Below are 26,796 nucleotides of genomic sequence, written 5' to 3' on the forward strand. Positions count from 1 at the left end.
TTGCAAGTCTTCTCTTTTAATAAAACGGACAGGACAGATCATAGAAATCTAAATGCACGTGTCTTCCTCAGAGCAGTTACAGCCTTAGTTACAAAGCTACCAACTGTTAGAGCCACTATTTGCAAGCCCTCTTTGGGTGAAGGCCTTCAAAGGGGGGTTATGAGCCACATTAGAAAACATCCTTCCAAATGCTGGATGGTTTAAAATCAGAAAAGCCACTCAAAGAATGACAATGAAAACAAAATGAAACAAAAAACAACAACAACAACAAAAAAACAACAAAAGACAAAACAAGAGGTGCTGTGTGTGTTCCCAGGGAGGTTCCCTAAAGACCTCCAGCCAGTTCTAAGCAACAGCCCCACAACGTGTGGCCTCCAGGGTCTTTTAGCTGCTTTCAACAGCAGCATGTTCATTTGGAGAGAAAAGTTCTGCTGTCTACTTAAAAAAAAAAAAAAAAAAGAAAAGAAAAAAATCAGCCACACTTCTTTATAGTCACACTTGCAATCTGATTAAAAAAATACAACAACAACACTCACACATGGTTCTCGTTATGAATTCTAATTAAGAGACATTACATTCAGAATTCTAGCACTCGTAGTGATCATTTTCAGGAGACTGGAACAGCTTCTTTGCCATTGGCAGCGGGGGCATGGGGTGCGGCCGTTTACCTGAACGTATTCTTAAATACGGGGCTACTACCGTCGCTAAGTTTCCTAGTCGTAGCTCTGTTAGGAGGTCCTGACCGCGAGCTCACGTTCCGAATCGCTTACAGGGGAGCCGCCCCCACAGTCTTAGGGTGAATTGGGAAAGGGCCGGTTAAAGGAGGAGACAGGCCACTCCTTGGTGAAAGTTTGTAGTTTTCTTTCCCAATACATCTTCTTTTTATTGAGAACTTCCATTTTTATCCTGTGCTCCTCCTCTGCCATCTCACACTCCCGCTCTATCTGCTGGATTTTGGCCACATGCACCTCGTTCATTTGTATCAGCTGCAGCTGTAAGATGGACATTTGTTGATGGTGTTCTTCCTCATGCATCTTTTTTAAAGCACCTTCCTGAGAGGTTTTGCTCCTGTAGTGTTTATTGGCTGTGATTCTGACAGCCGAACACGAGGGTTCAGGTTGGGAGGTCCCCTCACACACTGGAAAATGTATGAACTCTTTCTCATCATCGCACAGTTCTCTATTTGAAACAGCAAATGATTCTGAAAAACAGTAGCAGAAAACACACATTCAAAGATTTTACAGGCAGAGAGAAAATCGATCCTATTTCAAATGACAGGTCCCCCGCCACAGGATGGAGCGTTGGCCTGCATGTCTACGGGCACCCTTGTCACGCCTGACCTTTGAAAAACCCGCAAATCAAAACCAGCGTTCCCTTCAGAAGTCATGATACAGGGTTTTGTCCTGTCATGTCTAGAACTGTGAACTCTGGGAAAAATGGTCCCAAACTGTGCTGATCAAGAACTGGAGACCTTGGCACAGTGATCTAAGTTCTCAGCGGAAGGAGTCAGCAGAAGACCACGCATGAGGCCAACAGTGGGTTTTCAGATTAAATTCTCCCTCAGTCTGACCTCCCTCTCTCAGTCTCTCACCCAGCCGTGAAAATGTATTATGTTCAGTCTCCACGGGGTCCCACTGCTCTGTTTCCTGGTCACAGGTCTGAACCCTGGATCTTACAGATCTTACAGATGTTCCTGAACGGTGAGTCTGCATTCCTCGGCGTAACCTCCTCGCATACTATTCCTCACTTCCCAGGACCCCTCTTACATAACCTCTCCCTAGCACTTGACAATCCCTGAAATTTCTTTATTAGCTTCTGCCCCACGGCTCTCTGCTCAGTTTTTTGCACCTCCTCTCTGACCGCTCCTTCCCAAACCTCCTTCCAGGGCTCAGACTCGTGCTGCACCCACCCCTCACACCGTTAATATCCCCCTGTGTTTCCCATCTTTATCTCTGTTGTCATTGCAGCCTAAGTAATACTCATAATCTCATTCTAGCCTTCCTTTATCTTTCTGGCATTCTTCTTCAAAACACTCTGGATGCCCTGCAATCCACAAACTTCACATTCTTTAAGGCTAAGCACTCTTTTAAAAAAAAGAAATGGAGCCCCTGGGTGTCTCAGTCGGTTAAACAGTCATGATTCAGGTCATGGTCTCAGGGTCCTGGGATGGAGTTCTGAGTCAGGCTTCCCACTCAGCGGGAATCTGCTTCTCCTTCTGCCTCTACCCTCTGATCTAACAGATAAAATATTTTTTAAAAAGTTAAAAAAATAAAGGCCAAGCTCTTTTTCACAATTCTGTCTCTGTTCTTTCAGCTAGAGGCTGGGATAACTATTCCTCTCTCTTTGCTCCCAGTCCCAGACCCTGCATTAGCTCAAACCTACGCTCTTACTCCAGACTCTCCTTTTCAACCGCCCCTCAATCCTTATTTCGTTCGCGATCCCTAAAACCCCAGATCTCTCCTTTCTCCACGAGTACTCTACTGTTACGGCACTTACCGCATGACCATGCCTTATTCATTTCTTTAATCCTTGGGCACCAATTATTTTGCTTGGTACATCGAGGATGCCTAGTAAATATTTATTGGCTGAAGCTCTGAACACAAAGGGAGAAGAGCTTATGGATACAAAAGGATGTCATTTTTGCTGGTGCTGCGTTTGCATTAGTATTTTTATGGGACGACATTTTATCAATTAAAGAGTTTCATAAGGAAGACACTAACTCCAATAACCCATGGAGTTTTCCAGCTGTGACTCCAAGGCTTTCTTGGGAACCTTTATGTTTCCAATAATGAGAACTATCTCCTTGGAGAAAAATAATATCAATTTATTAACAGAGTTGATTACATTATTACGTCCACTCCATTATTCCAGAAGATGGGATGCCGGGAATGTTAATGGCTACTGGGGGAAACCTAACTCGTGATACTCTGTTAATAAAAGGAAAATAGCTACTGTTTAGATTATTTCACTCCAAGGGGTTAGGTTACAACCATAACTGGTCCCTAATTAAGATTAAAGGAAGGGTAGAAGTCTCGCTTCTGAAAGAGAAGGTTAAAAGTACTTCTATGTCATCCAGAGGTAGTGAAGATATCTCCCTAGGACTCTTTCCCAACTCTGAGGGCTGTGGCCTTAATTGGATGTCCTTCCCTCCTGCTCCTGCTCCCTCCTGAGCCTACCTCTGGCAAACCACTTGTTAAAACTGGTGGTTTAACCACCTCCCCTTCGGGTCTCTGAATACTTTGAAGACAGAACCTGTCTCTTACTCATCCTTGTGGAGAACCCAGCACATGGCTTGGACACTGCTGGCCATGTCAGAAACGTGTGGGAACGAACTCGCTGCAGTGGGTCACATTCCTCCAACCCAGTACAACTGTGTAGACAGGACAGTGTCCTGAGCGGAGAGCCCAGGCACAGGACAAGGGGAATGGGAAAGGCTATGCCCTGAGAATAGGGTCCCTCAGATGTGAACAACTGTAAAGAGGAGGACCTCATTTGCTTTCCGTTTAGTCTTAGATCTGAAAGTGTCTTCTTTGAACACTGGACGCAGAGAAATTTGTTGGGACCTCTAGCCTCTTTTGTCCGTGATTCCATTCCAGAGGATAGTTTTGTATGTTCTCTAAGTCTTTAAAGTTCATGCCCTCGTGATGCCGCTCATCTCTCCCCACTTCTAAACGCTCGTTTTTAATTTCAACTGTTACAGGCTTTAGGGACCTGATGATGATGATGATGAAGGCAGCTACCATTTTCTGTAGAGCTAACCAGGCACAAGGCTAGTGCTCTGCAGCATCACCTCATTTAATCCTTACAACAACCTTCCGAGGGGGAGGTATTATGACAGAAAACCAAACACATTAGCCAAAGTCATTCTGCTAACTGAAAGAACCACGGCTCTAAACAAGGTCTTGCATGACTCCCATCATCCAAGCTCAACTGCTATGACACCCAGCCTCTCTCCAGTTTAAGCTGATCACTTATGCATCTCAAAAATGCTGCCTCCAAGTTGTATCCACTACAAAACACTCCATTATTAAGAATATGGGCACCTATTTCAAATTTTGATCTCCAAATTTGTTCTATAGAGCTATGAAGATGAAGACAAGTATGGTCATGTCTGGGGGCAGAGAGATGACTCTATTTTCAAACTGTCCTTTTTTAGTTTAAATGTGTGCTAACATAGAAATTTTAAAGAAAAAAAAAATTCAGGTCTCTTAAGAAAACTCCAGCAGAAGGGACGCCTGGGTGGCTCAGTTGGTTAAGCAGCTGCCTTCGGCTCAGGTCATGATCCCAGGGTCCTGGGATCGAGTCCCACATCGGGCTCCTTGCTCGGCAGGGAGCCTGCTTCTCCCTCTGCTTCTGCCTGCCTCTCTGTCTGCCTGTGCTTGCTCGCTCTCTCTCCCTCTGTCTCTGACAAAGAAATAAATAAAATCTTTTAAAAAAAAAAGAAAAAAAAGAAAAAGAAAGAAAACTCCAGCAGAAGATGGGGCTTAAAACTAGAGGAACCTGATGGAGTAGTTAATTAACTTTCAAACAAATATTAGCTCCAATGAATGGAAGCTAGTGCTCAGATGGGGAGAATCTTCTCTTAATTGGAAAAAGACTGTCCTGGGAATGGCAACCTGCTGCAAACACATACCATGTAAACTCTCTCTCAGGTAAAACAAAGCCACCCGAAGTAGAAAACAACTCAATATTGTGCAAAATGGATAGGAAGGCTTAAGGGCTTTCCTGGGAGCAAAGTACACTCAAGGACGCACTCTTCCACTTGGGCAATTTGAGTAAGTTAGTATCAGCAGGAAATAACCTACTATGGCAGTAACCAGATGGAAAGGAGACTGTGTACAGGCCAACCCCCAGCTCTTCTCCACAGAACAAAGGAAAGAGGGCTGACTAGGAAAATAGATGAACAAGATGTAGTGAGTGTGTACTATGGAGTATGGTGTGTCAACTGAAAGAAACATTGCAGTGGGGATAGATCTTGCAAACATTCTAAATGAGGGCGCCTGGGTGCTCAGATCGTTAAGCAACTGCCTTCAAGTCAGGTCATGATCTTCAGGTCCTAGGATCGAGCCCCATATCAGGCTCCCAGCTCAGCAGAGAGTCTGCTTCTCCCTCTTCCTCTGCCTCTCCTCTATTTGTACTCTCTCTGCCCCCCTCAAATAAATAAAAATAAAATCTTAAAAAAAAAAAAAGCCATTCTAAATGAGGGGTTGCCTGGGTGGCTCAGTTGGTTAACTACCCAACTCTTGATTTTGGCTCAGGTCATGATCTCAGGGTCATGGTATCAGGTCTCATGATGGGCTCTGCAACTTAGTGGGGAGTCTGCTGGAGTTTCTCTCCCTCTCCCCCTGCCCCCAAATATATAAATCTTTTTTGAAAAAAATTCTAAATGAAAAACAAGGCAAAACAAAAAAACCAAAGAATGGTATCCACAGCACAATTTTCAATCTATGTAAATTTAAAATATATGCACTCAAAACACCAATGCCTGCTCTCAAGAACATGTGAGAGAACATACAAGCACACTGGACCGATTAGTAGGCAGAAGAAAAGAATGAATGCAGTTAATGGGATAAATAACAAAAACCAAAAAACCACATAAGTAACACAAAAAAGGGTCTTTTCACAGACCAATGATGTTAATGTGCCATGACTGGAAATATAACTCAGTCCCTGTACTAGAGCTCCCACCCCCAAAAGAAGAGGACTAGATTAAAAAGTGAGTAATAATGGAATTTATAAATAAATACTTACATTATTTAATTATAGCTTTGTATACCCATGTTGCATTATTTGCTTATAGCTTTGTAATAGAGAAATAATAGCTATAATATAATAGCATATGAAATTGAATAGCAGTTCTCTTAAAATAGTTGAGTACTACTTGAAAGCTCAGTTTTCTTTACTTTTTTTTTTTTTTTTTGGAAAGCTTAGTTGTCTTAAATGTATTTGGCATTTTGACATTTGGTCATCTTACCCTCCTTTTCACCCCTAGCACATTTTGTTGGCTCCCTTAATTTATTCTGCAAACGTGTTCCCCCAAGATAATGGGAGATACATGTCATAGCCAAATGATCACATATTATGAATCTATAGGGTACAAATTGTTTCAATATATTTAAGGGGAAAATGCTGGGTTTTTTGCAAATGCTTTCTTTAGTGTTAAATTTTAAGACTACTGTGTTCAAATACAGATGTACATCTCAAAAAAGTCATGGATAAAGCTAAGAATATCCAGGGAATGGTGATCAAGATGACACAGCTGAAACCATCTCACACAAGAAATAGTTGGAGGGAGGCCTCTAGTGGAATACTGCCAGGCTCCATCCTGTTTGACAAATTTCAACAAGTCTCTAATCACCTAATTCTGCAACAGGCACTCTGTAAGGTGTAAGAACAGTACTGTCCAATACAAATATAATACCAGCTACTTATGTAAAGTTAAAATTTTCTCATAGCCACCTTAAAAAAGTAAAAGGAGGTGAAACTAATTTTAATAATATATTTTTTATCCAATATATTTAAAATACTCTCATTTCAACATGTAATCAAAATAAAAATTATTAGGGGCACCTGGGTGGCTCACTGGGTTAAGCCCACATCGGGCTCTCTGCTCTGCGGGGAGCCTGCTTCCCCCTCTCTCTCTCTCTGCCTGCCTCTCTGCCTACTTGTGATCTCTTTCTGTCAAGTAAATAAATAAAATCTTTGAAAAAAATAAAAATAAAAATTATTAGTAAGATCGTTTCCATTCTATTCTTGGTATTATGTCTTTATGACACAGTATGTATACTTGGACCATATCTCAATTCAGTCTACCCACATTTTCAAGTGCTTACTAGCCTCTTGTGGCTTGTGACTACTGTATTAGACAGCACAGGGTTAGGGATACTAACACAGACACACACACACACACACACACACACAGTCCATGAGTCAAACAAAATCCACACCACAAAAATGAAAGCCATATTCTAGTGAAAATTTTCAGCTTTTTCCCCACCAAGAGCCAGAAGGGATAACTGACAATTACAGCTTTCTTCCTCTTTCTCGAAAGTAAGTTGAAATACAAAATGAGGTAAACTCAGGCTGTTTGAATGTATAAAAAGAGTTCCAGCACCTTAACTACTAGTGTTAACAGATTACTTTGGATACACTTCCTAACTGACAAAGCACCATGGTACTCTACCACCCTCCAGACCTAGAAGCAGGAAGAGTTAGAATAGGCTGTACTTTGACCATCACCAGCAAAAAGAGAAGTTTCCCATGTCATATAGGTACAAATACTCAATTTAAAATCAATCTCTTGGGGCACCTGGGTGGCTCAATTGGTTAAACGACTGCCTTTGGGTCAGGTCATGATCCTGGAGTCCCGGGATCGAGTCCCAAATCGGGCTCCCTGCTCAGCAGGAAGTCTGCTTCTCCCGCTGACCTTTCTCGTCTCCTGCTCTCTCTCTCTCAAATAAATAAATAAAATCTTAAAAAAAAAAAATCAATCTCTTTTGCAAGTATGAATCTTTAGAAATGGCTCTGCAGAAGGACACTGAGAATCCATATTTATTCTTGCTAGAAATTTATAAATTGTGTTTATGAGTAAATGAATTACATCATTTCCTCTGAAAAGAAAGAAAAAAGTTTTTGGAATGAACTCACTCGATCCTACTCTAGATTCAAAAATGGGGAAATAAGACTGTCCCCTTTAGAATAACCCTATGAAATCAATATACACGAATTCAGAGCAAAGATTTGCAATGTTCACTGAAAGCTGTCTATTCCAGCACTTTCCTGGCAACATCTCCCAGGGAACTAAATAATTCGAAAAATAGCCCTGCTGATTCACCTGCCCCCCTCCCTCAGCATTACTCCCTTCACTGTCTGCAGTGATGGACAGTGGATGAACCACTGACAGATGGACAGCATCAATTAGCAAGAGGGTCCCATCCACAACAGAAGTTAACGAGAAAGGGTAAGTGAGAGAGTCACCAGTGTCCCTATCAACACTGTCTACCGAGAGGTACCCTGGCCTCGGAACTGAAGAATCAAAATTCACAAAGGGCTTCTCCACTGGAAAACAATACCTGAGGTTCATGGCACTATGGTCATCCAACTGGCTCCCTGCACTTAATCTGGTCAAATAATCAGCAAACAAAATTTTTATTACAATGTTGCATCCCTGGATGATCTGCCTATCATGGGAAAAAAATGTGCTAACTGAAAACATGTATTTGGTTCATGTGGTTATTATTATCATCTTTTTCACTCTATACGGATAACATTCTTGGTTTTAGATAGTTTCTTGTGACTTATAATTAACCACTCCCACAGTGTTCAGTCTAGCCTGGGGACACTAATTTCTCATCTTGCAAGCCAAAGTCCATGGTTTTCCTAGGCAAGGGCTTGCTGGGTCCTTGGAGCAACCCTCCGGCCTCCCCAGGAATATTCCTCTGCTTTAAGGTGTGTCTTCTGCAAACTGCAATGAATCATTATATAAACTGGTCATTCCTATATATTTTTTTTAGATTTTATTTATTTATTTGACAGAGATCACAAGTAGACAGAGAGGCAGAGGCAGAGAGAGAGGGGGAAGCAGGCTCCCTGCTGAGCAGAGAGCCCAATATGGGGCTTGATCCCAGGATCCTGGGATCATGACCCGAGCTGAAGGCAGAGGCTTTATTCCACTGAGCCACCCAGGCACCCCTGGCCATTCCTATCTTAAAGAAGACAAGAATTACTGGTAATTATCTATATGCATTCCCACCGTATCCTTTTCTAGAGACCTTTCAACAGCCCCTTTCCTCTAACCTCTCCAAGCTATGACAATCATATGACACATAGCATCCTTGCTTCCATGACAGTCTTCTCCTTCCCTAAAAATTCTGCATATTTTTTTTCAATGAAAGTATATTAAAACTAAAATGAGTATTTCCCAGAATTTCTCAAGTTTTTTGGAGTGCCACAAACCACACTGTGGATCACAATATTATAATGGGTCGGAATGCTGGTTTTTAATCTGGATGAATGCTAACAGATGTTTGCTATATTTGTCTTAGTACTTAATTCTCAAGTTAGAAATAGTTCACTATTTTAATGCGGCCTCTGAGTAACTTAGTGCAGTACTCTGCGCATAATAGGTCTTAAAAAAACACTTTTTGTAAAAAATAAGTTTGAGTGAGGGGGCGCCTGCGTGGCTCAGCCGGTTAAGCATCTGACTCTTGTCAGGTCATAATCTCAGGGTTGCAGGATCCAGCCCCGCATTGGGCTTCCTGCTCAGCACAGAGTCTGCTTCCCCTCTCTCCCTACCTCTCCTCCTGTTTGTGCTCACTTGCTTTCTCTTTCTCTCTCTCCCTCTCTGTCAAATAAATATATAAAATCTTAAAAAAAAAAAAGATTCATCAAATGAATATAAATTTTCAAAGAAATCCTCTTTGATAGAGATGACAGAGGTTGAGATAAGCAACGGAGGAACTTAGTAACCATATTAATACAGCCCCTTATCTTTCCTTATTCTTCATGATAAAGACGAGAGAGCCCTCGAGAACAAGGGTATCAACAAGTCCTTTGGCTGTTCTGTACTTCTTCGGACTTGGCTGTTCTACAGAACCTGGGGACGGTGAACGGGGAGGAATCAGGTTTGACCTGAGAGCTTCTCTTTGATAAACACCCTCGGAAAGCAGAGACTGTAACGCGAAGCCGTGCAGCAGGTGCCCGGCGAGAACGCGCGCGCTGGCCCGGGGGACCCATACCTTGGGCGGCGCCGTCGGGGTGGTATTCGGGCTCCTCCTCGGGGGGGCTCTGCAGGAAGTACAGCTGCTCGGGCAGCATGCTGGCGATCTTCTCCTTCCCGAGGACGTGGGTGCTCAGGAGGGGGCTGACGCTCCGTTTCACCTTCTCTCTCCTCTCATGGGCCATAATCTTTTTGGTCCGAGCCTTGATGTTCTCCCAGCACTTCTTCAGCTGCTTGAAATCCCGCAGTGACACGCTGGGCTGAGAGTTGTACTCGTGGGCGAGCGCCTGCCAGGTGCGCTGCTTGAGCGCAATAGTTCGCGCATCGCTTTTCTTGCATTCCAGCACATACTTGTACTTTTCTACCAAAGCAAGCAGGATGCTCTTTTCCAACTCCGAGAAGTATTTGGCAGGTTTTATGATTTCGTTGTTTTGCATTTTCCAACCTATTTCTCCTGGCTGTCAGCTACCCTGTAGAAGGAAGTTTGAAACAATCGTTACGAACTCCCGCAAGGAAAACGGCCGCCTATCCCCTTAGCTTAATCCCAATTTGACTCCCTGGCCTGAAACGTAGGACTTTTTCTCCTGTGAATGTGGAATTAGGATGGTCTCAAGAAAAATGTTTAGAGGCGCTTGGGTGGCTCAGTGGGTTAAGCCTCTGCCTTGGGCTCAGGTCATGATCTCAGGGTCCTGGGATCAAGCCCCCCATCCGGCTTCTGCTCAGCAGGGAGCCTGCCTCCCCCTCTCTCTGCCTGCTTCTCTGCCTACTTGTGATCTCTGTCAAATAAATAAAATCTTAAAAAAAAAGAAAAAGAAAAAGAAAAACGTTTAGATGGTCACTAGAAGTGGGGTTTTACTTCAAAGATGTTTCACATAGGTCCTTAATTGTAGGGCCTGGCCACTCTGTGAATATCTTGCATGTAACTGCAAAAAAAGAAAAGTTGTTGAACATCTACGTGGAACTCTTAATTTGTTCATTTATTTCTACTCAATGTCAGGAAACTGACCATTCCCCACATTCACAATGTTAGGCCACTTTTCAACTAAACAGCTTTCTTGAAGTTTTGTCACAGCTGAAGACAAGAAAGGCCACAGTGGGGGCGCCTGGGTGGCTCAGTGGGTTAAGCCGCTGCCTTCGGCTCAGGTCATGATCTCAGGGTCCTGGGATCGAGTCCCGCATCGGGCTCTCGGCTCAGTGGGGAGCCTGCTTCCTCCTCTCTCTCTGCCTGCCTCTCTGCAGGTGATCTCTCTCTGTCAAATAAATAAATAAAATCTTTAAAAAAAAAAAAAAAGAAAGGCCACAGTGTAAGCAAATGGGATGGATAACACAAACTGAGATTTCAGAATCATTAAGAGATCACCCCAAAAGACCTGACACTTCCATTACTATGTGACCTTAGACAGGGCCATGCTCCTAGAGGAATTTGTTTCTTCATCTTTAAAATGAGGGCTTGGAGTATGTGATCCCTAAGGTCTGAGGGCCACTTTTAAGTGTACAGTCCTATGTAAATAATTCATATAATTTCAGAGGTAAAAGAGCCAAATAGTCCCCTTTTCAATTGAGGGACCTAAGAGCCAGTAAGTGGACTTTCCAAGATCACAAAGATGGCACGTTGGGAAGTCAAGAATCTAGACTATTCTAATAATCTGGTATTTTTTTTAACACACCAAATATTCATTTTTATTATGGATATTCCTTTGAAGTCTTTGTTCACATATAATAACAGTTATCAATTGTATAATATTTATAATTTTTGAAATACTACATTTCTCCATTATTTTTTAAGAGTAAGTCTACATACCTTTTTACATATTTAGCTTAAAAGTAAATATGTAAGGGCGCCTGGGTGGCTCAGTTGGCCAAGCGTCCCAACTCCTGATTTCTGCTCGCGTCGAGATCTCAGAATCATGAGATCAAGCCCCATGTCAGACTCCCTGCTCAGTGGGGAGTCTGCTTGGAATTCTCTCTCCCTCTCCCTCTACCTACCCTCTCTCTAAAATAGATAGATGAATCTTTAAAAAAAAAAAGAAAAAAGAAAAAACTTATTTAATATACATAAACTTAACTTGATAGCCATATACATAATGAAATTAGTACTATAGTCAAGCTAATAAACATATCTCCTCAGAGTTACCTTTTTTCTTTTTCTTTTTTAAGTAATCTCTAGTATTATTTTTTAAGTAATCTCTACATCTAACGAGGGGCTTGAACTTACAACCCCATAATTGAAAATCGCATGCTCTACTGATGAGCAGCGAGGCACCCCAACACAGTTACCATCTTTGTATGTGTGCTAAGAGCACCTGGAACCTACTCTCTCAGCGTATTTCCAGTCTTCACTACAGTATGATTCTCTATAGTACCCTTGTCTATTATTTTCCCATGTCCCCCACTGCTCTCCTCACTCACTGGCGACCGTGTTTTACAATCGGCTGCTAGCAGTTCAAATAGTCTAATATTCTTAGTATCATTTCACAACTATCTCTTGGGCCCTTATCTTGGGTGTCTCCAAACTACTCAACAACCATGACTTCTCTAGGTCATCTTACCGTCCTCCCCAGTACTGAGCGAGCATCTTTCACACAAAAGGCGCTTAGTAAATGTCTTACTCTTCTGAACCTATGTGCCTTTTGTGACCCCACGTTTCCCACATCTCTTAATCACAGTTAATCACAGTTAATCTCTCAAATACTTTATGGCAAGAATGCTGCTAAGCAACACTGAATACCGCAATAAAATAAGGGTTGCATGTTTCCCCTTGTGGAAAGGGCCAACATACCTCAGTCCATATATCTTCCAAGCCTCTGATTTTTTGGAATAACAGGCAAGCATCAAGATTCTGATGATGTGGTCCGTTTAAAACTGATCAGCTCATATCAAAAGAATTAGGAACCAACTTGACAGGAATGAAACATGTGAACATCAACAAGGGTGACAGCTTCACAAACACTCATTAAAATAATCTCTCCATCTTTGTGTATGTTTGAAAAGTTCCACAATAAAAAGTTAGGAGAAAAGGTGGTGACTTTTAAATAAACGGTATACTAATTTAAAATTTTACATTACAAGCCAACTATTCACACCCTATGCCCAGAGAGGGGTTACTATACTTATGAAGAGATGAAATCTGTTAGACCTGAGGCTGGAGAGGCCAGGCCGTATCAGAGAGCCTTAAGATTGAGGCCAAGGAGCATGGGCTTTCCATGAAGGCAACAGAACCTGACCAGAGTGTCTCACTGTGTACCACCTCATCCCAAAGTTAAGTTTAGACTGAAGTATTCATGTAAGTAGCGTCTCCACATACCAGGTACCCTCCACCACATTCACTGTAGGGATATCAGTATCAGAGATTAAGAGATTTAGATACATGTTAAGGCTTGTTGACCCTCAGGTCCTGGACAATGCTAAACAAGGAGACATTTATCTTTGGGGATATTTCTCTGTACCCCTAAAGTCGTAGGTCTGTATTTCAATCATGTTGGTCTAATATCCCTAAATAACTAATTCCAGGCCCCTTCCTGCCCAAAGGCCCAACATTTTTGGCCTTCATCAATATCCCTATTCCCTATAAATCAACATTCCCTAAACAGAAATTAATTAACACATATCTGCTACAATATAGCTCTTCTGTACTATCTCTTTTTTTTTTTTTAATTTTTTTGAGATTTTATTTATTTAACAGACAGAGATCACAAGTAGGCAGAGAAGCAGGCAGAGAGATAGGAGGAAGCAGGCTCCCTGCTGAGCGGAGAACCCGATGCGGGGCTTGATCCCAGGACCCTGGGATCATGACCTGAGCCAAAGGCAGAGGCTTCAACCCACTGAGCCACCCAGGTGCCCCATTCTGTACTATCTCTTAACTACCAAGATATCTATGCCCAACTGAATGTTCTTAAATTATACAGATCCTAGAGCAAATTCCGATCCCCCCATCCCAGCTCCTCTGCACCAGATGTCAATATGACTACCTTTCCTTATACTCTCACTCTTTTTAAGAATCATTGCTTGGAAGATTGAAAAATCTGATTCACAAATTAAAAAGGAATTGTTCCCTGTGTTTCTCTATTATGGGTAAATGCTATCTTATGTATGTATGTATGTATGTATTTCTAAACAAATTTTTTTTCCTAACTACTTCTTCAAGAAAAATTCCTAGAAAAGGAATCGTTGCCACAAAAGATGAAAACACTTCAGACTTCTGTTACATCACGATCTGTCCTCCAGAAACAGTGTACGAATTCACATTCCTACTAATAGCACATGAGCACTTCTGTTTCCCTACTTCATTTACTGGTGACGATAACATTTTTTTTTTAATTCTATGCCAACTGTGGAGGTGAAAAATGTCACTTCACTGTTTAATGAAATACAGATTCCTGCTCTTAGGCAAATAAGTCACACTCTGAACAAAGTCCCTGTGATACTAGGTGGAGCTGAAATTACATGGAATTAATTTCAAGCAATGAAATGATTCTACTTCACAATGTATGCAGTACCACCAGCTGCCACCAGGTGGTGGTGACTTCGTGGGGAGTATATTGACCTTGTGACCAGTTGAGTCTCTAATTGCGGTAACAATAGCAGATAAACTTTATTGAGTCCTTACTGTGGATCAGACACTATACTAAGTGCTTAATGTGCACTATATCATTTAATTCTCCCCAAAATAGCCCGAGACCCCATTTGTTACATCATAGTATTTTCTATTAAAAAAGAAAAAAAAAGCAAAAATAGGGCACCTTGGTGGCCCTGTCGTTAAGCATTTGCCTTCCACTCAGGTCATGATCTCAGGGTCCTGGGATGGACCCCGCATCGGGCTCCCTGCTTGGCAGGAAGCCTGCCTCTCCCTATCCCACTCTTCCTGCTTGTGTTCCCTCTCTTGCTGTGTCTCTGTCAAATGAATAAATAAAATCTTTTTTTTTTTTTAAAGATTTTATTTATTTATTTGAGAGAGAGACAGTGAGAGAGAACGTGAGCGAGGAGGAGGTCAGAAAGAGAAGCAGACTCCCCGTGGAGCTGGGAGCCTGATGCGGGACTCGATCCCGGGACTCCAGGATCATGACCTGAGCCGAAGGCAGTCGTCCAACCAACTGAGCCACCCAGGCGTCCCAATAAATAAAATCTTTAAAAAAAATTTTTTTAAGTTAAAAAAAAAAAAACTTTATTAAAGTACCAGAAGAAATTATACCACTGCTCTCAAAAGCAAATACTCAGAATTACCAACACCTGGGGACCATTAATAGCCTATTAACTAAACTGTTATTTAATCACTAGCTAAGTAAATCCAGAGTCACCAATTTACTCTGCTTAATTTTGTACAACAGCAGGCCTCACTGGGCCATGTGGTTGCATTCTGCAGGGCTGTAAAGGAATTCTGGTGTGACACAGCGTTCCCTAAAGTTCCCCTACGGATTCCCAAGCAGCCTCATGAAGTAAGCAATTCATTCCCACTACCCTATTCCATTTCCCAGATCAGAAAAACGAGTCTCAGTAGCCTGCCTGTGGCCACACAACATGTTAAGTGGCAGGAATAAGATTCAAACCCAGATCCAGTGCCCTCACTGCTCTCCACCCACTTAGTTCTCTTTCAGACCTGGTGGCGCTCACATCCCTGCTCAAATTACATGTCAATCAGCAATCTAACTGTCAGCAGGGAAAGTTCCTAGGAGGAGCTGTTCCTGCTTCGATCCATCTCCTTTTGGCGGCTCTTGGCTCTTCCCCTCAACTCGCCCCATCACCTTGGCCTCCATGTCTCAAACCTAGGGCCCACAGCCACACTGCCCCGAGGTGAACCACTGTCAGTCTCACCAGAGCGCTGAAATAATTTCTGCTGTCGATCTGATAAGAACGTTACGTTTGAAAAGTAACTGTTGAGGGGCACCTGGGTGGCTCAGTGGGTTAAACCTCTGCCTTCAGGTCAGTTCATGATCTCAGGGTCCTGGGATCAAGCCCACATCGGGCTCTCCGCTCAGAGGGGAGCCTGCTTCCCCCCCTCCCTCTCTGCCTACTTGCGATCTCTTTCTCTCTGTCCAAAAAAAAAAATCTTTAAACAAACACTTCTCAAAGTAAGAGATCTCTCCAGGCGGAGCTTGTTAATAGAAACTTCGAGGCGGGCGCCTGGGTGGCTCAGTGGGTTAAGCCACTGCCTTCGGCTCAGGTCATGATCTCAGGGTCCTGGGATCGAGTCCCGCATCGGGCTCTCTGCTCGGCAGGGAGCCTGCTTCCTCCTCTCTCTCTGCCTGCCTCTCTGCCTACTTGTGATTTCTCTCTGTCAAATAAATGAATAAAATCTTTAAAAAAAAAAAAAAAAGAAAAAAAGAAACTGAGGCTGGAAAGCACATTCTAGCTTAAAACTACTCAGCAATGTCCATAACTGGTTACTGATGACAACAAGCCTTTCCTGCTGCCTCAGCTTTCATTAGAGAAAGACGAGCCTTCCTCGCCCCTCAACTCTTCTCAATACAGATCACCTTTTCTGTCCACTGTTGTGCTGGACAACAGTGCTTGGTTGGTTGTAGCCCAACCAGCAGCCCAGTGACCCGCACAATAGTGGGCCTTCATTAAACATCCAACGAATGAATACACATTGATATAGGCATCAAACTGCCTGTCATACACAGAATGAGTATCATACATGGTAACAGTCTGTACATCAAAAGCTGCATTAAAGTAAAAATGGTTGGAAAAAAAAAATAGCAAAATCCAAATGCAATGAAAAAGCCCCTCGGGCCAGCCAAAGACTCATAGCCAGGACTAAATAAGAGCAGGAATCCAATACCAAAAAAGAACAGCAGAAACGGCCCAATTCCCCAAACACAAACACTGACTAAACCACAAGAAGACTGTAATAAGTACATTTGAAATGACTCTAAAACAAAAACCCATCTGTTATGGACTGAATGTATGTACACCCCGGAAACTGACATGTTGAAGTCCTAATCCCGGGATGACTGTACTTAGAGACTGGGCCTTTAAGGAAGTACTTAAGGTTAAATAAGGTGATGAATTCCCAATTCAAGGGGATTTAGTGTCCTTGTAAGAGACATCAGAGAACATTCCCTTTCCCTTCATCTCTCCCTCCTTCCTTCCTGCCCCCTGTCTCCCCTCTCCCTATCTTCCCAAGGGCTCACAAAGAGGTCACGTGAGCACACAGAGGGCCAGCAGCAGCCTACAAGCCTAGAGAAGCAGCTTCACTCAGAATGAAACTTACCTCACCGGCAGCTTGATCTTGGACTTCCCACCTCCACAAGTATGAGGAATGCACTTCTGCTGTTTAAGCCACCTAGTCTGTGTGGTATTTTATTACGGCAGTCCAAGCTGACTACTAATACACCATCTAATGACATTTTAAGTCCACCAAGGGTCAATCTAAGTCCTAAAATTTGAGCAAAGACTAGAGCAACTTGGCCAGATTTTACTTTCATTGCCCTTCATGGAAAAGGGAGTTCCCTGAAGTCAGTACTCAGAGAACAGGTACCAAGACTGAAGATGGGTAGTGCTCAGACCTGGGACAGGTGTCAGGATCTTTTAAACCTTAATGAATTCCTTTTTTTTTTTTAATACTTTATTTATTTGACAGAGAGAGACAACACAAGCGGGGGGGTAGGAGAGGGAGAAGCAGACTTCCCGCCAAGCAGGTAGTCCAGTGCGGGGCTGGATCCCAGGACCATGACCTGAGTGGAAGGCAGACGCTTCACGACAGAGCCACCCAGGCACCCCAAACCTTAATGAATTCCTGCTCATGATGTGAAGTGAAATAAACCAAGAAATGCAGAAAACCCGGGCTCAAATCCTGACTTCAGCACTCATCCGAGTTGTGTGACTTTGGCTAAGTCAATTAATCTCCAGTGCTTCATTTGTAAAATAAGGCTACAATCTTCTACTCTGCCTCACTCCATCCGCACAACTATTCTGCAGTGGGAGTAAAGAGAAGCACACACTAAAGCTTCAATAACTTTTAGTTCTTTCTACCCCTTCCCCCATATTAAACTGCCTCCAGGGGCGCCTGGGGGCTCAGTCAGTTAAGCGGCTGGCTCTTGATTTCAGCTCAGGTCATGATCTTGGCGTCCTGGGACTGGCCCCAGTCAGGCTCTGCGCTCAGTGTGGAGTCTGCTTGTCCCTCTCCTTCTGCCTTTCCCTCCGCTTGTGCTCTCCCCTCTCCCCCTCACTCTCTCAAATAAATAAATAAAAATCTTTAACAACAACAACAAAAAAAAACTTCCAAAAATACACTAGTGGTCTATATACAAGATACACTCAGATACTTACTGGTTCTCTTACTGCATAGACACATAATTCAACAAATGTGTTATGGACTCCTGCCAAAGGCTCTCTACTGTCCTAGACTACATGGGAGACGCAAAAACAAGCCGAACCCTGCAGCCTGGAAAGCAAGCTGGCCTGCAGAAACTGCTAACTACTAAGAAGCACGCTGAAACAGACATCGCAAAAGAGGACAAAGCACCTTGGGCCATCAGAGGAGGAAGAGCTTAATTTGCATTCTTCTTGAACAAGAGGATATTTGAGATAGACCTTTAAGAATGTACAGGATAGGGGTGCCTGGGTGGCTCAGTGGGTTAAGCCGCTGCCTTCAGCTCAGGTCATGATCTCAGGGTCCTGGGATGGAGTCCCGCATTGGGCTCTCTGCTCAGCAGGGAGCGTGCTTCCTCCTCTCTCTCTCTCTGCCTGCCTCTCTGCCTACTTTTAATCTCTCTCTGTCAAATAAATAAATAAAATCTTAAAAAAAAAATGTACAGGATAGGGGCGCCTGGGTGGCTCAGTGGGTTAGGCCGCTGCCTTTGGCTCAGGTCATGATCTCAGGGTCCTGGGATCGAGTCCCGCATCGGGCTCTCTGCTCAGCGGCGAGCCTGCTTCCCTCTCTATATCTGCCTGCCTCTCCATCTACTTGTGATTTCTCTCTGTCAAATAAATAAATAAAATCTTTAAAAAAAAAAAAAAAAGAATGTACAGGATATGAACAGAGTTGAAGGAGATTGTTCAGATAAATAATTGAGAAGGGCCTCAATGCTGAGTGGTGCCAATGTTAATGGACAGGAGAAGGTGCACACCAAACACTATTTCAAACCAAGGAATTACCAGGACATGCATGTGTCCACACTAGGACGGGGCATCAAGAGGAAGCAGAGGATCCAGAAGCACCCACTCTTCGCAGGCATCAGAGAGAGCGGTGTTCCTTGGCATCGAGGAGGCCACAGTCCAATGAAGACCTAACACCGTATAGCATCTTATAGGGCAGGCTAGTGACAAGGCAGGTGATAAGCACTGTGACAGAGATGTGCCCAGGAACACTAGGGCAGGATCCCCCTAGGATTGGGGGATCCAGATTAAGAACCTTAATTCCTATTAGAATAGACTGGATTAGAATTAGCACTGGAGCAAAGAGACCACAACTTGGGAAAGGCTGAGAGAAAGAACGCATAGCGGTGTGTGAGTGAGTGAGCTGAAGGAAATGTAGCAAGATATTATCGGTGACCATTTTGCTCTCAAGAGGTGAAAGGCCATTTCTTTTTTTTTTTTTAAGATTTTATTCATTTATTTGACAGAGAGAGATCACAAGTAGGCAGAGAGGCAGGCAGAGCGAGAGAGGAGGAAGCAGGCTCCCTGCTGAGCAGAGAGCCCAATGCAGGACTCGATCCCAGGACCCTGAGATCATGACCTGAGCCGAAGGCAGCGGCTTAACCCACTGAGCCACCCAGGCGCCCGAAAGGCCATTTCTTATCCTGGCCTGTTGACTGTCCCCTGACTCAGCATCCCCAAAACAACTTTTTCTCAAAGGGACATTGATCTTAACATGTTAAAATGAAAAGTCCAGGGGCTTCTGGGTGGTTCAGTCAGTTAAGCGTCTGCCTTCTGCTCAGGTCACGATCCCAGGGTCCTGGGATCCAGTCCTGCATCGGGCTCCCTGTTTAGCAAGGAGTCAGCTTCTCTCTCTGCTCCTCCCCCTCCCTCCGCTCATGCTTACTTACTCTAAGTAAAATCTTTAAAAGAAAAAAAAAACCAAAAAACTTAAAAGTCCAATCTTCCTACAGATGAGGAAACTGGGGCTCAGAGCCAAAGTGGGAGCTTCCTGGGTTTCCAGTAGCAGAGGAGGACTTAAAAGCAAAGCTTCCTCATTTGCTTTCAACATCTCCTCTTCGGAAGCTTCTCACGATCAGGAGGCCCTTTTGAGAGATACCCTCAAGCCTTCCCCACTATCCCATCTAGGAATTCGAAGGGCACTGCATTGACATTAAATGTACGACATTAGGCAGTCCCTTTTCCTCCCTGTCAGTTCTCATCTCTAAATTATAAAGCTAAAGTGGGTGTTCTCTAAAGTCCCATCCAGTGCTGGCTGTCCATGATACCTCTGCGGCTATGATGGCTTTCCTGTGACCTAATTTCCACAGTTCTCTGCCAAATACGCACAGATGGTATCTGCTCATTATTTATGAAGCTGGTGGCACTACTGGCCAGCGGGATAGAACACTCCCACAGAATGACGTGATCTCAGCACGTTAGACCGCGTAAGGCCCACACAGGTTTAATCTGGAGGCGGAGAAGTTCCAAGTGAAATGTTGAAAGCATTCGGATCTCATCATTACTGTAGCCCCAGCAAACTGAAGAGGGCCGGGGACACAGAAGGCACTTGATATATATTTGTGGAAAATATGTTGAAACTAACCTGCTTGTCATTTGCATTTTTTACTAATCATATCTAGTTTTTCTACTATCTAAAACTTCTCCTTTGACAGAGGATTTATAACAAATTACTTCTGGCTTCTTCTTGTAAATGCTATTGTACTATATGCTAAAAGTTTTTTTAAAGATTTTATTTATTTGGTAGAGAGAAATGAGAGAGAGAGAGAGTGAGCAGGAGGGAGAGGGAGAGAGACTCTGAGGTGGACTGTGCTGAGCGCAGAGCCCAATGCAGGGCTCGATCCCAAGACCTCGAGACTGTGTCCTGAGGGGAAACCACGAGTCGGAGGCTTAACCAACTGAGCCACCCAGGCACCCCGTATGCCAAATTTTTAAGAGCTGCGCTATCACAATGATGACTTCATGATTTCATTTTATGCAAAGGTAGGAATAATCGGACATTCCTGTGCCTGTGCCCACCTTCCCATATACCTACTCTGGAAAGTTCAGACCTGATCACCCAGGATGGCCCCACTCCCCTGTGCCCTCTCCACCGTCCTTCCTTCCTTCAGAGGGCTCTGCAGTCTTAGACCTTATGATGAACTTGCTTCCTCTAATGCTCTCCCTCCTCTTCCCCTTTACCGCCCACCCCAGGCGGCCTTGTAACTTGGAAGTGTTTATTTTTACCATCTGTGTCTCAGTGTGACTGTGAGCAGAACGAGCCTTGTGTCGAAGGCACGAGCTCCCACCTCCTGTCCTTCTACCCTCACATCTTCCTCTCTAGACCAGATGAAGGTTCTTAAAAGTCCCCAACCCACCCTGCCCTCCTGCTATGGCTCCATCCTAAACCATCTCCCAATCTCAACCCCAGGCTTCCTGATATTTCCTTGGAATCATTTTTTTTTTTTTTTACAGAGAGAGAGAGATCACAAGTAGGCAGAGAGGCAGGCGTGGGGGGGGGGAAAGCAGGCTCCCCGCTGAGCAGAGAGCCCGATGTGGGGCTCGATCCCAGGACCCTAGGATCATGACCTGAGCCGAAGGCAGAGGCTTTAACCCACTGAGCCACCCAGGCGCCCCTCCTTGGAATCATTTTTAAAGTAACCTCTACAGAAAGCGCTTTTCAACTCCAGCAACACTCCTTGCTTAGCAGTACTCTCTCCTCCCCTCCCACGGCTTCAGAACAACCGGGGGGGGGGGGGCTCACTCCGACTCTGGCCCAGGGGTCCCAAGTATTTACTCCTTCTGCAGCACTCAGAATTACTCTGTACCACAATCTATCCACGTTCTCAAGGCCTGCCACTGTTGAGGGTGAATTCCTGAGACGTGGAACTACGTTTTATTTGTATTTTTAGCACACAGTAGATTTTCAGTGTAAGAATGTAAGGGTGTCAGGGAGATCCTCTTTCCCCAGCCTCATTCTCTCTCCTCAGCACCACACACAACCCCACTTGTCCACCAGCCACCTCTGTCTAGCTGTCCATGCGGGCACCTCAGAAATCGCCAATTCTTTTTTTTTTTTTTTAAGATTTTATTTATTTATTTGACAGACAAAGATCACAAATAGGCAGAGAGGCAGGCAGAGAGAGAGAGAGAGAGGAGGAAGCAGGCTCCCCGCAGAGCAGAGAGCCCGATGTAGGACTCGATCCCAGGACCCTGGGATCATGACGGGAGCCGAAGGCAGAGGCTTTAACCCACTGAGCCACCCAGGCGCCCCCCCCCTTTTTTTAAGATTTATTTATTCGTTTGAGACGGAGTTGGCGGGGGAGACACAGAGGGGGTAATCTCAAGCAGATTCCTTGCTGAGTGTGGAGTGTAACCTAGAGCTCAATCCCACAACTTTGACATCATAACCTAAGCCGGAACCAAGAGTTGGCTGCTTAACAGACTGAGCCACCCAGGTGCCCTGAAATCTCCAATTCTTCATGGCCAAAAGCAAACAAACTGTTCCCCGACTCTCAAAACTCCTGATTTCTGATGATTTCAGCCACCTTAATGCAGCCCAAAGCAGAAAATTCGGCATGCTCTTCCATCACAGGTAACCAATCATTAAGACCTCCTATACGTTTTACCTCAGTATTTATTACCTCCTCTCTCATCCTTATGGCCTCATATTTCTGAAGTCAGGCCCTGGTCTCCCAAAAGGACCTCTCAACTTCCAGCCCCTCTTCCACACAACTACCAGAGGGCTCCTCCTAAAACACAGCAATCATGCCCCAGTCCAACAGATAAACCTCTTCCATCTCCCGCATTCCTCAGTGATCAAGTCCAAACTCCGCACATAGCATCCAAGGCCTTTCCACATCTGTGCCCTGCCACCCCATGCCAGCCCCCTCCTTCCATGTATTTTTCAACCCAGCAGAACAAACTCACCTATATGCCCTTGAACCTGCTCTGTTCTCATGACTCTGTACATGGGGTTTCCTCTGGCTGGAATCTTTTTTTTTTTTTTTTTTTTTAAGATTTTATTTATTTATTTGACAGAGAGAGAGATCACAAGTAGGCGGAGAGGCAGGCAGAGAGAGAGGGGTAAGCAGTCTCCCCGCTGAGCAGAAAGCCCAATGTAGGGCTAGATCCCAGGACCCTGAGATCATGACCTGAGCAAAAGGCAGAGGCTTAACTAACTGAGCCACCCAGGTGCCCCTGGCTGGAATCTTTTACTCCAAGGTCCACCAAGGGCTCATTTTCTGTGTTTCTTTTCTTTTTCTGTGTTTCTTTTTTTTTTTTTTTTTTAAGATTTTATTTATTTTATTTGACAGAGAGAGCGATCACAAGTAGGCAGAGAGGCAGGCAGAGACAGAGGGGGAAGCAGGCTCCCCGCTGAGCAGAGGGCCCAATGCGGGGCTCGATCCCAGGACACTGAGATCATGACCTGAGCTGAAGGCAGCGGCTTAATCCACTGAGCCACCCAGGCACCCCTTTTTTTCTTTTTTTTTTTTTAACAATTTTATTTTTACATAAGCTCTATACCCAACACGGGGCTCAAACCCACAACTCTAAGATCAAGAGTCATATGCACCCCACCAAGGACTCATTTTCATCCCTCTAGGTCCAACTCTTGTGACGTTTTTGTGATGGTTCTTCAACTGTGTTACATTTATTTACAATAGCTTCCTTCTAAAATGAGTTTCAGGTAGCTTATAAAGTATGCACACACTGCAGGTGGACTTTTTTTTTTTTTTTTTAAGAGAAAGATATCAGGGCAAATCAAGGCAAAGGTTAGAAAAAAAAGAAGTTAGGAGGTGGTATAGCACTCAAAATCTCTATCATAGGGGAACCCGGGTGGCTCAGGCGTTAAGCGTCTGCCTTCAGCTCAGGCCATGATCCCAGGGTCCTGGGATCGAGCCCCACATTGGGCTCCCTGCTCAGCGGGAAGCCTGCTTCTCCCTCTCCCACTCCCACTGCTTGTGTTCCCTCTCTCACTGTGTCTCTCTCTGTCAAATACATAAATCTTAAAAAAAAAAAAACTCTATCATAAAATCTCATACCCTTCTTATTAGAGGTAATCTGGCCCCGAGTTTTCTATCCAGAATGAATTAGTTAGTCCTCTGTGAGCTCACTGCCAGTTGTATCTGACTATACTGGAGCACTTCCCATATTTTTTGTAATGGGCTCTTTGTGTCCATCTCCCTCACCAGACTAGGAAATTCATAAGGGAATACATAATTTCTGACTCATCTCTGTATCCCCCAGCAAGAAGCATATGACTCAGCAGACAACTGGTGCTGGGCAGACATTCGTTGAATGAATGTCACCATGGACAGAGAAGAAGGTACTAGTGTTGGCTGAGCTCCCTACCAGGCATTTGAAAGACATTGTTTTTCTCCTCATAAAAAATTACATGGCTGATATATGGGAGAGCCAGGATTTGAACGCCAAACTGTCTCTCTTTACAAAGCAGCTGCACTTTCCACCATGTACACTACTCCCTACCTTCACCATCACTAGGTACCCAAATACCTGTTCTGTCAAGGCCTGGTTTTAAAAGAACCCTTCTCCAGAAGCCTTTCCTACTTACTCAGGAGAAAAGTCAGCCTGAATCCAGCCCAGACCTACCTTCCACAACAACTAAGAAATGGCCACAAATGGGGAGAGGGAAGAGTGCCTTCTTGTAGGTGAGAACCAAGCAGGCTGCATTGGTATTCTGCTGATGGTGTTGTGAAGCCCTCAGCTCCAACTTTCCAGTCTCTTTCCTAGCGGTACAGTCCCTACGCCCTCCTGCCTCTCTCTGCCTTCTTCAGGGTCCGAAGCCTTCCACTCTCCCCAATCCAAACTGAATCCCAAAATAATTTCCTAATGCCCACAGCTCCTCTACCCAAATGAACTGTGTTCAAAATATACTCCTTCATTACATCAGGCAGACCTTTGTATCTTAAGTGTCTTATCAACCGTTAGGGTCCTTGAGTATCCCAATCTCCTCAAACACATGAAAAGAATTTCAGGAATCACAAGAAGGGACAATGACATTTTGGGAAGAGTCTGGTTCTCAACACATCTGAATATTTTTGGGGTGACCTGGGAGTAAGAAAAGACAACCTGTGAGTAAGAAAAGACAACCTGGGATCTCACCCCAGCATCCCTTCCCCCTCCCCCAGCAGGATTCCTGGTCTCTTAGGGCAGGAGGGAATTCTGGTCCAGAATGCTTCTGGAGTGGTGAACCCTGGTCTCTTCCTCAACATCTTCCAGAGCTTCAGAATTCTTCCCTCTCTGCCCCTTCACAGTCTTCCCCTTTTCCCTGGGTCATCCCAAACTCCCCTAACAGTCCTCAATCATAACTCAGGAACTATGGTTTTGAATTTATATTCAACAATTTCCTTGGTAACACAACCTCCCATCTGACATGCTGAAATCCACACCCCTGGCCATGATATTTTTCTACCTCATTTTAAATGTGTGACAAATAGATCCCTGCGTCCTATAACCCCTCTCCTGTACTACAGAGAACATTTGTAATCTTAAATGCTACCACATCTAAGAAACAACCAATCTCCTGAATCGGAGCAGGGAAGCTAAATAAATCCTTCACTGTTTCGTACTCATAAATAAAGATTATTCAGGCAATTTACAGTAGCTACCTCACAGCGCCGGTGTGATGATTTAGATAACTCATGCCAACTGTTTAGTACCTGCGGCCTGGTATAGAGAAAGTGCTCAAAATTTAGCTATGATCATTTATGTACATTATCTCTCACAATAGTACCAGGGGGTAGTACTACAGAATGCACTTCTCCGAAACACCCCCTCCACCGTACCCCCATTTACAGTAACAGCAGCCCCAGGCTCGGAGTAAAGAAGCTTTCCCAAGGTCAGGCGGGCACCGATGTGGTGCTCGGCCCTCGGGCTCTGACTGAGGGACCCCTCCCATGACACACCCGGACGGGGTAGTGGGGGTCGTAAAGGAGACAAGTATGGAAGAGCGCCGAGCACAGTGCCTGGCACAGCGGGGACCCGGAGCTGGGAAGATCCGGGCACTGCGGTCGCCTGGACTCCTCCCCAGCGGCTCCCCCCGGCCCGGGGGCGGGGGAAAGGGGGCAGCGTACCCCCAGCCCCGGGCGCGCCGCCTAATCTCCGCGAGGTCCGCGCCCCGGGGCTTTGTACGCCGCAGGCCGGCCCCACTCACCGAGTCCCATCGCCGCGCGCAGAGGCGGCCTCCCGGTCTGCGGAGCAGGGGTCGCGGCGGCTCGGCACGGAAGCCCGCCATGCGGGCCCGCGGCCCCCCCCTACACCGGGCCCGCGCCCCCACCCCCTCCCCGCTGCGGCCCGGGGAGCCTCCTACCTGCAGCGGCGGCGCGACGGCCGCGGCGACCGGAGGAGGGGCCGGCGAGGCGCGAGCGCGGACGGCCTCGGCTCCTCTCGCAGGCGGGCGGCCGGGAGGGCCGGGAGGGCCGGGAGGGCCGCGGGCTCCGGAGCGCCGGGCGGCGGCGGCGGCGCGCCCCCGGCCGGCCAGGCCCCGCCGCGCGCGCCGCGGCCACAAAGCCCGGGAGCCGCCGCCCCCTCGTGGGCCGACCGCCGGCTGCGGGTCCGTCGGCGCGGAGCAGGGCGGGAGCGCGGCCCCGCGCAGTCCCCACCTCCCGGAGCTGCGGCCGCCGGGCTCCCCCGAGGCGCGGGGCGGGGCGCGGGATGGCCCCCGCCTACCCGAGGCTCCCTCGGTGCTCGCAGCCGGGTGCTGATAATTCCCTCTTCACACCTCTGCAGAGGAGCTCCTGGAGAGCCCGAGAAACTGTTTCATCTCCGGGAACAACAAAAGAATGCGTTTGCCACAAGGGATTTGGCGGCCATGGACACGAGTTAGCTCGGTCAAGTCCTCCGTCTGAAAAGGGTCCCCTATTCTTTGGGGATTCCCCGCTACTTGGAACAGCCAACCCTCGTGTGCTGGGTTCTTCACGGAGTTTTGTTTTGTTTTGTTTTGTTTTGTTTTGTTTTTAAATTTACGGGATGTGTCTCCC

The 26,796-nt window shown here is 45.3% G+C and overlaps 1 protein-coding gene across 1 annotated transcript; it reads right to left on the minus strand.

Annotated features, from left to right (window-relative positions):
* MSANTD3 (Myb/SANT DNA binding domain containing 3) lies at nt 1-26,198 on the minus strand. Its single transcript, XM_044265254.1, has 3 exons — nt 26,127-26,198; nt 9,738-10,188; nt 1-1,201 (listed from the first exon to the last, which is right to left on the minus strand). Exons 2-3 carry the CDS (start codon nt 10,153-10,155, stop codon nt 792-794), a joined length of 828 nt encoding a protein of 275 aa, XP_044121189.1. The 5' UTR covers nt 10,156-10,188; nt 26,127-26,198; the 3' UTR covers nt 1-791.
* Nucleotides 26,199-26,796: the final 598 nt, after the last annotated feature.

The sequence above is a fragment of the Neovison vison genome, chromosome 9, assembly GCF_020171115.1.
Source record: "Neovison vison isolate M4711 chromosome 9, ASM_NN_V1, whole genome shotgun sequence".
Classification (NCBI taxonomy): domain Eukaryota; kingdom Metazoa; phylum Chordata; class Mammalia; order Carnivora; family Mustelidae; genus Neogale; species Neogale vison.

Bases quoted from the DNA above. Each gene is read 5' to 3' on its own strand.
- MSANTD3 (XM_044265254.1), bottom strand. From the start codon at position 10,155: ATGCAAAACAACGAAATCATAAAACCTGCCAAATACTTCTCGGAGTTG. The intron at 1,202-9,737 runs GTATGGGTCCCC...ACTGTTTTTCAG, and splicing joins CCCCGACGGCGCCGCCCAAG to AATCATTTGCTGTTTCAAAT.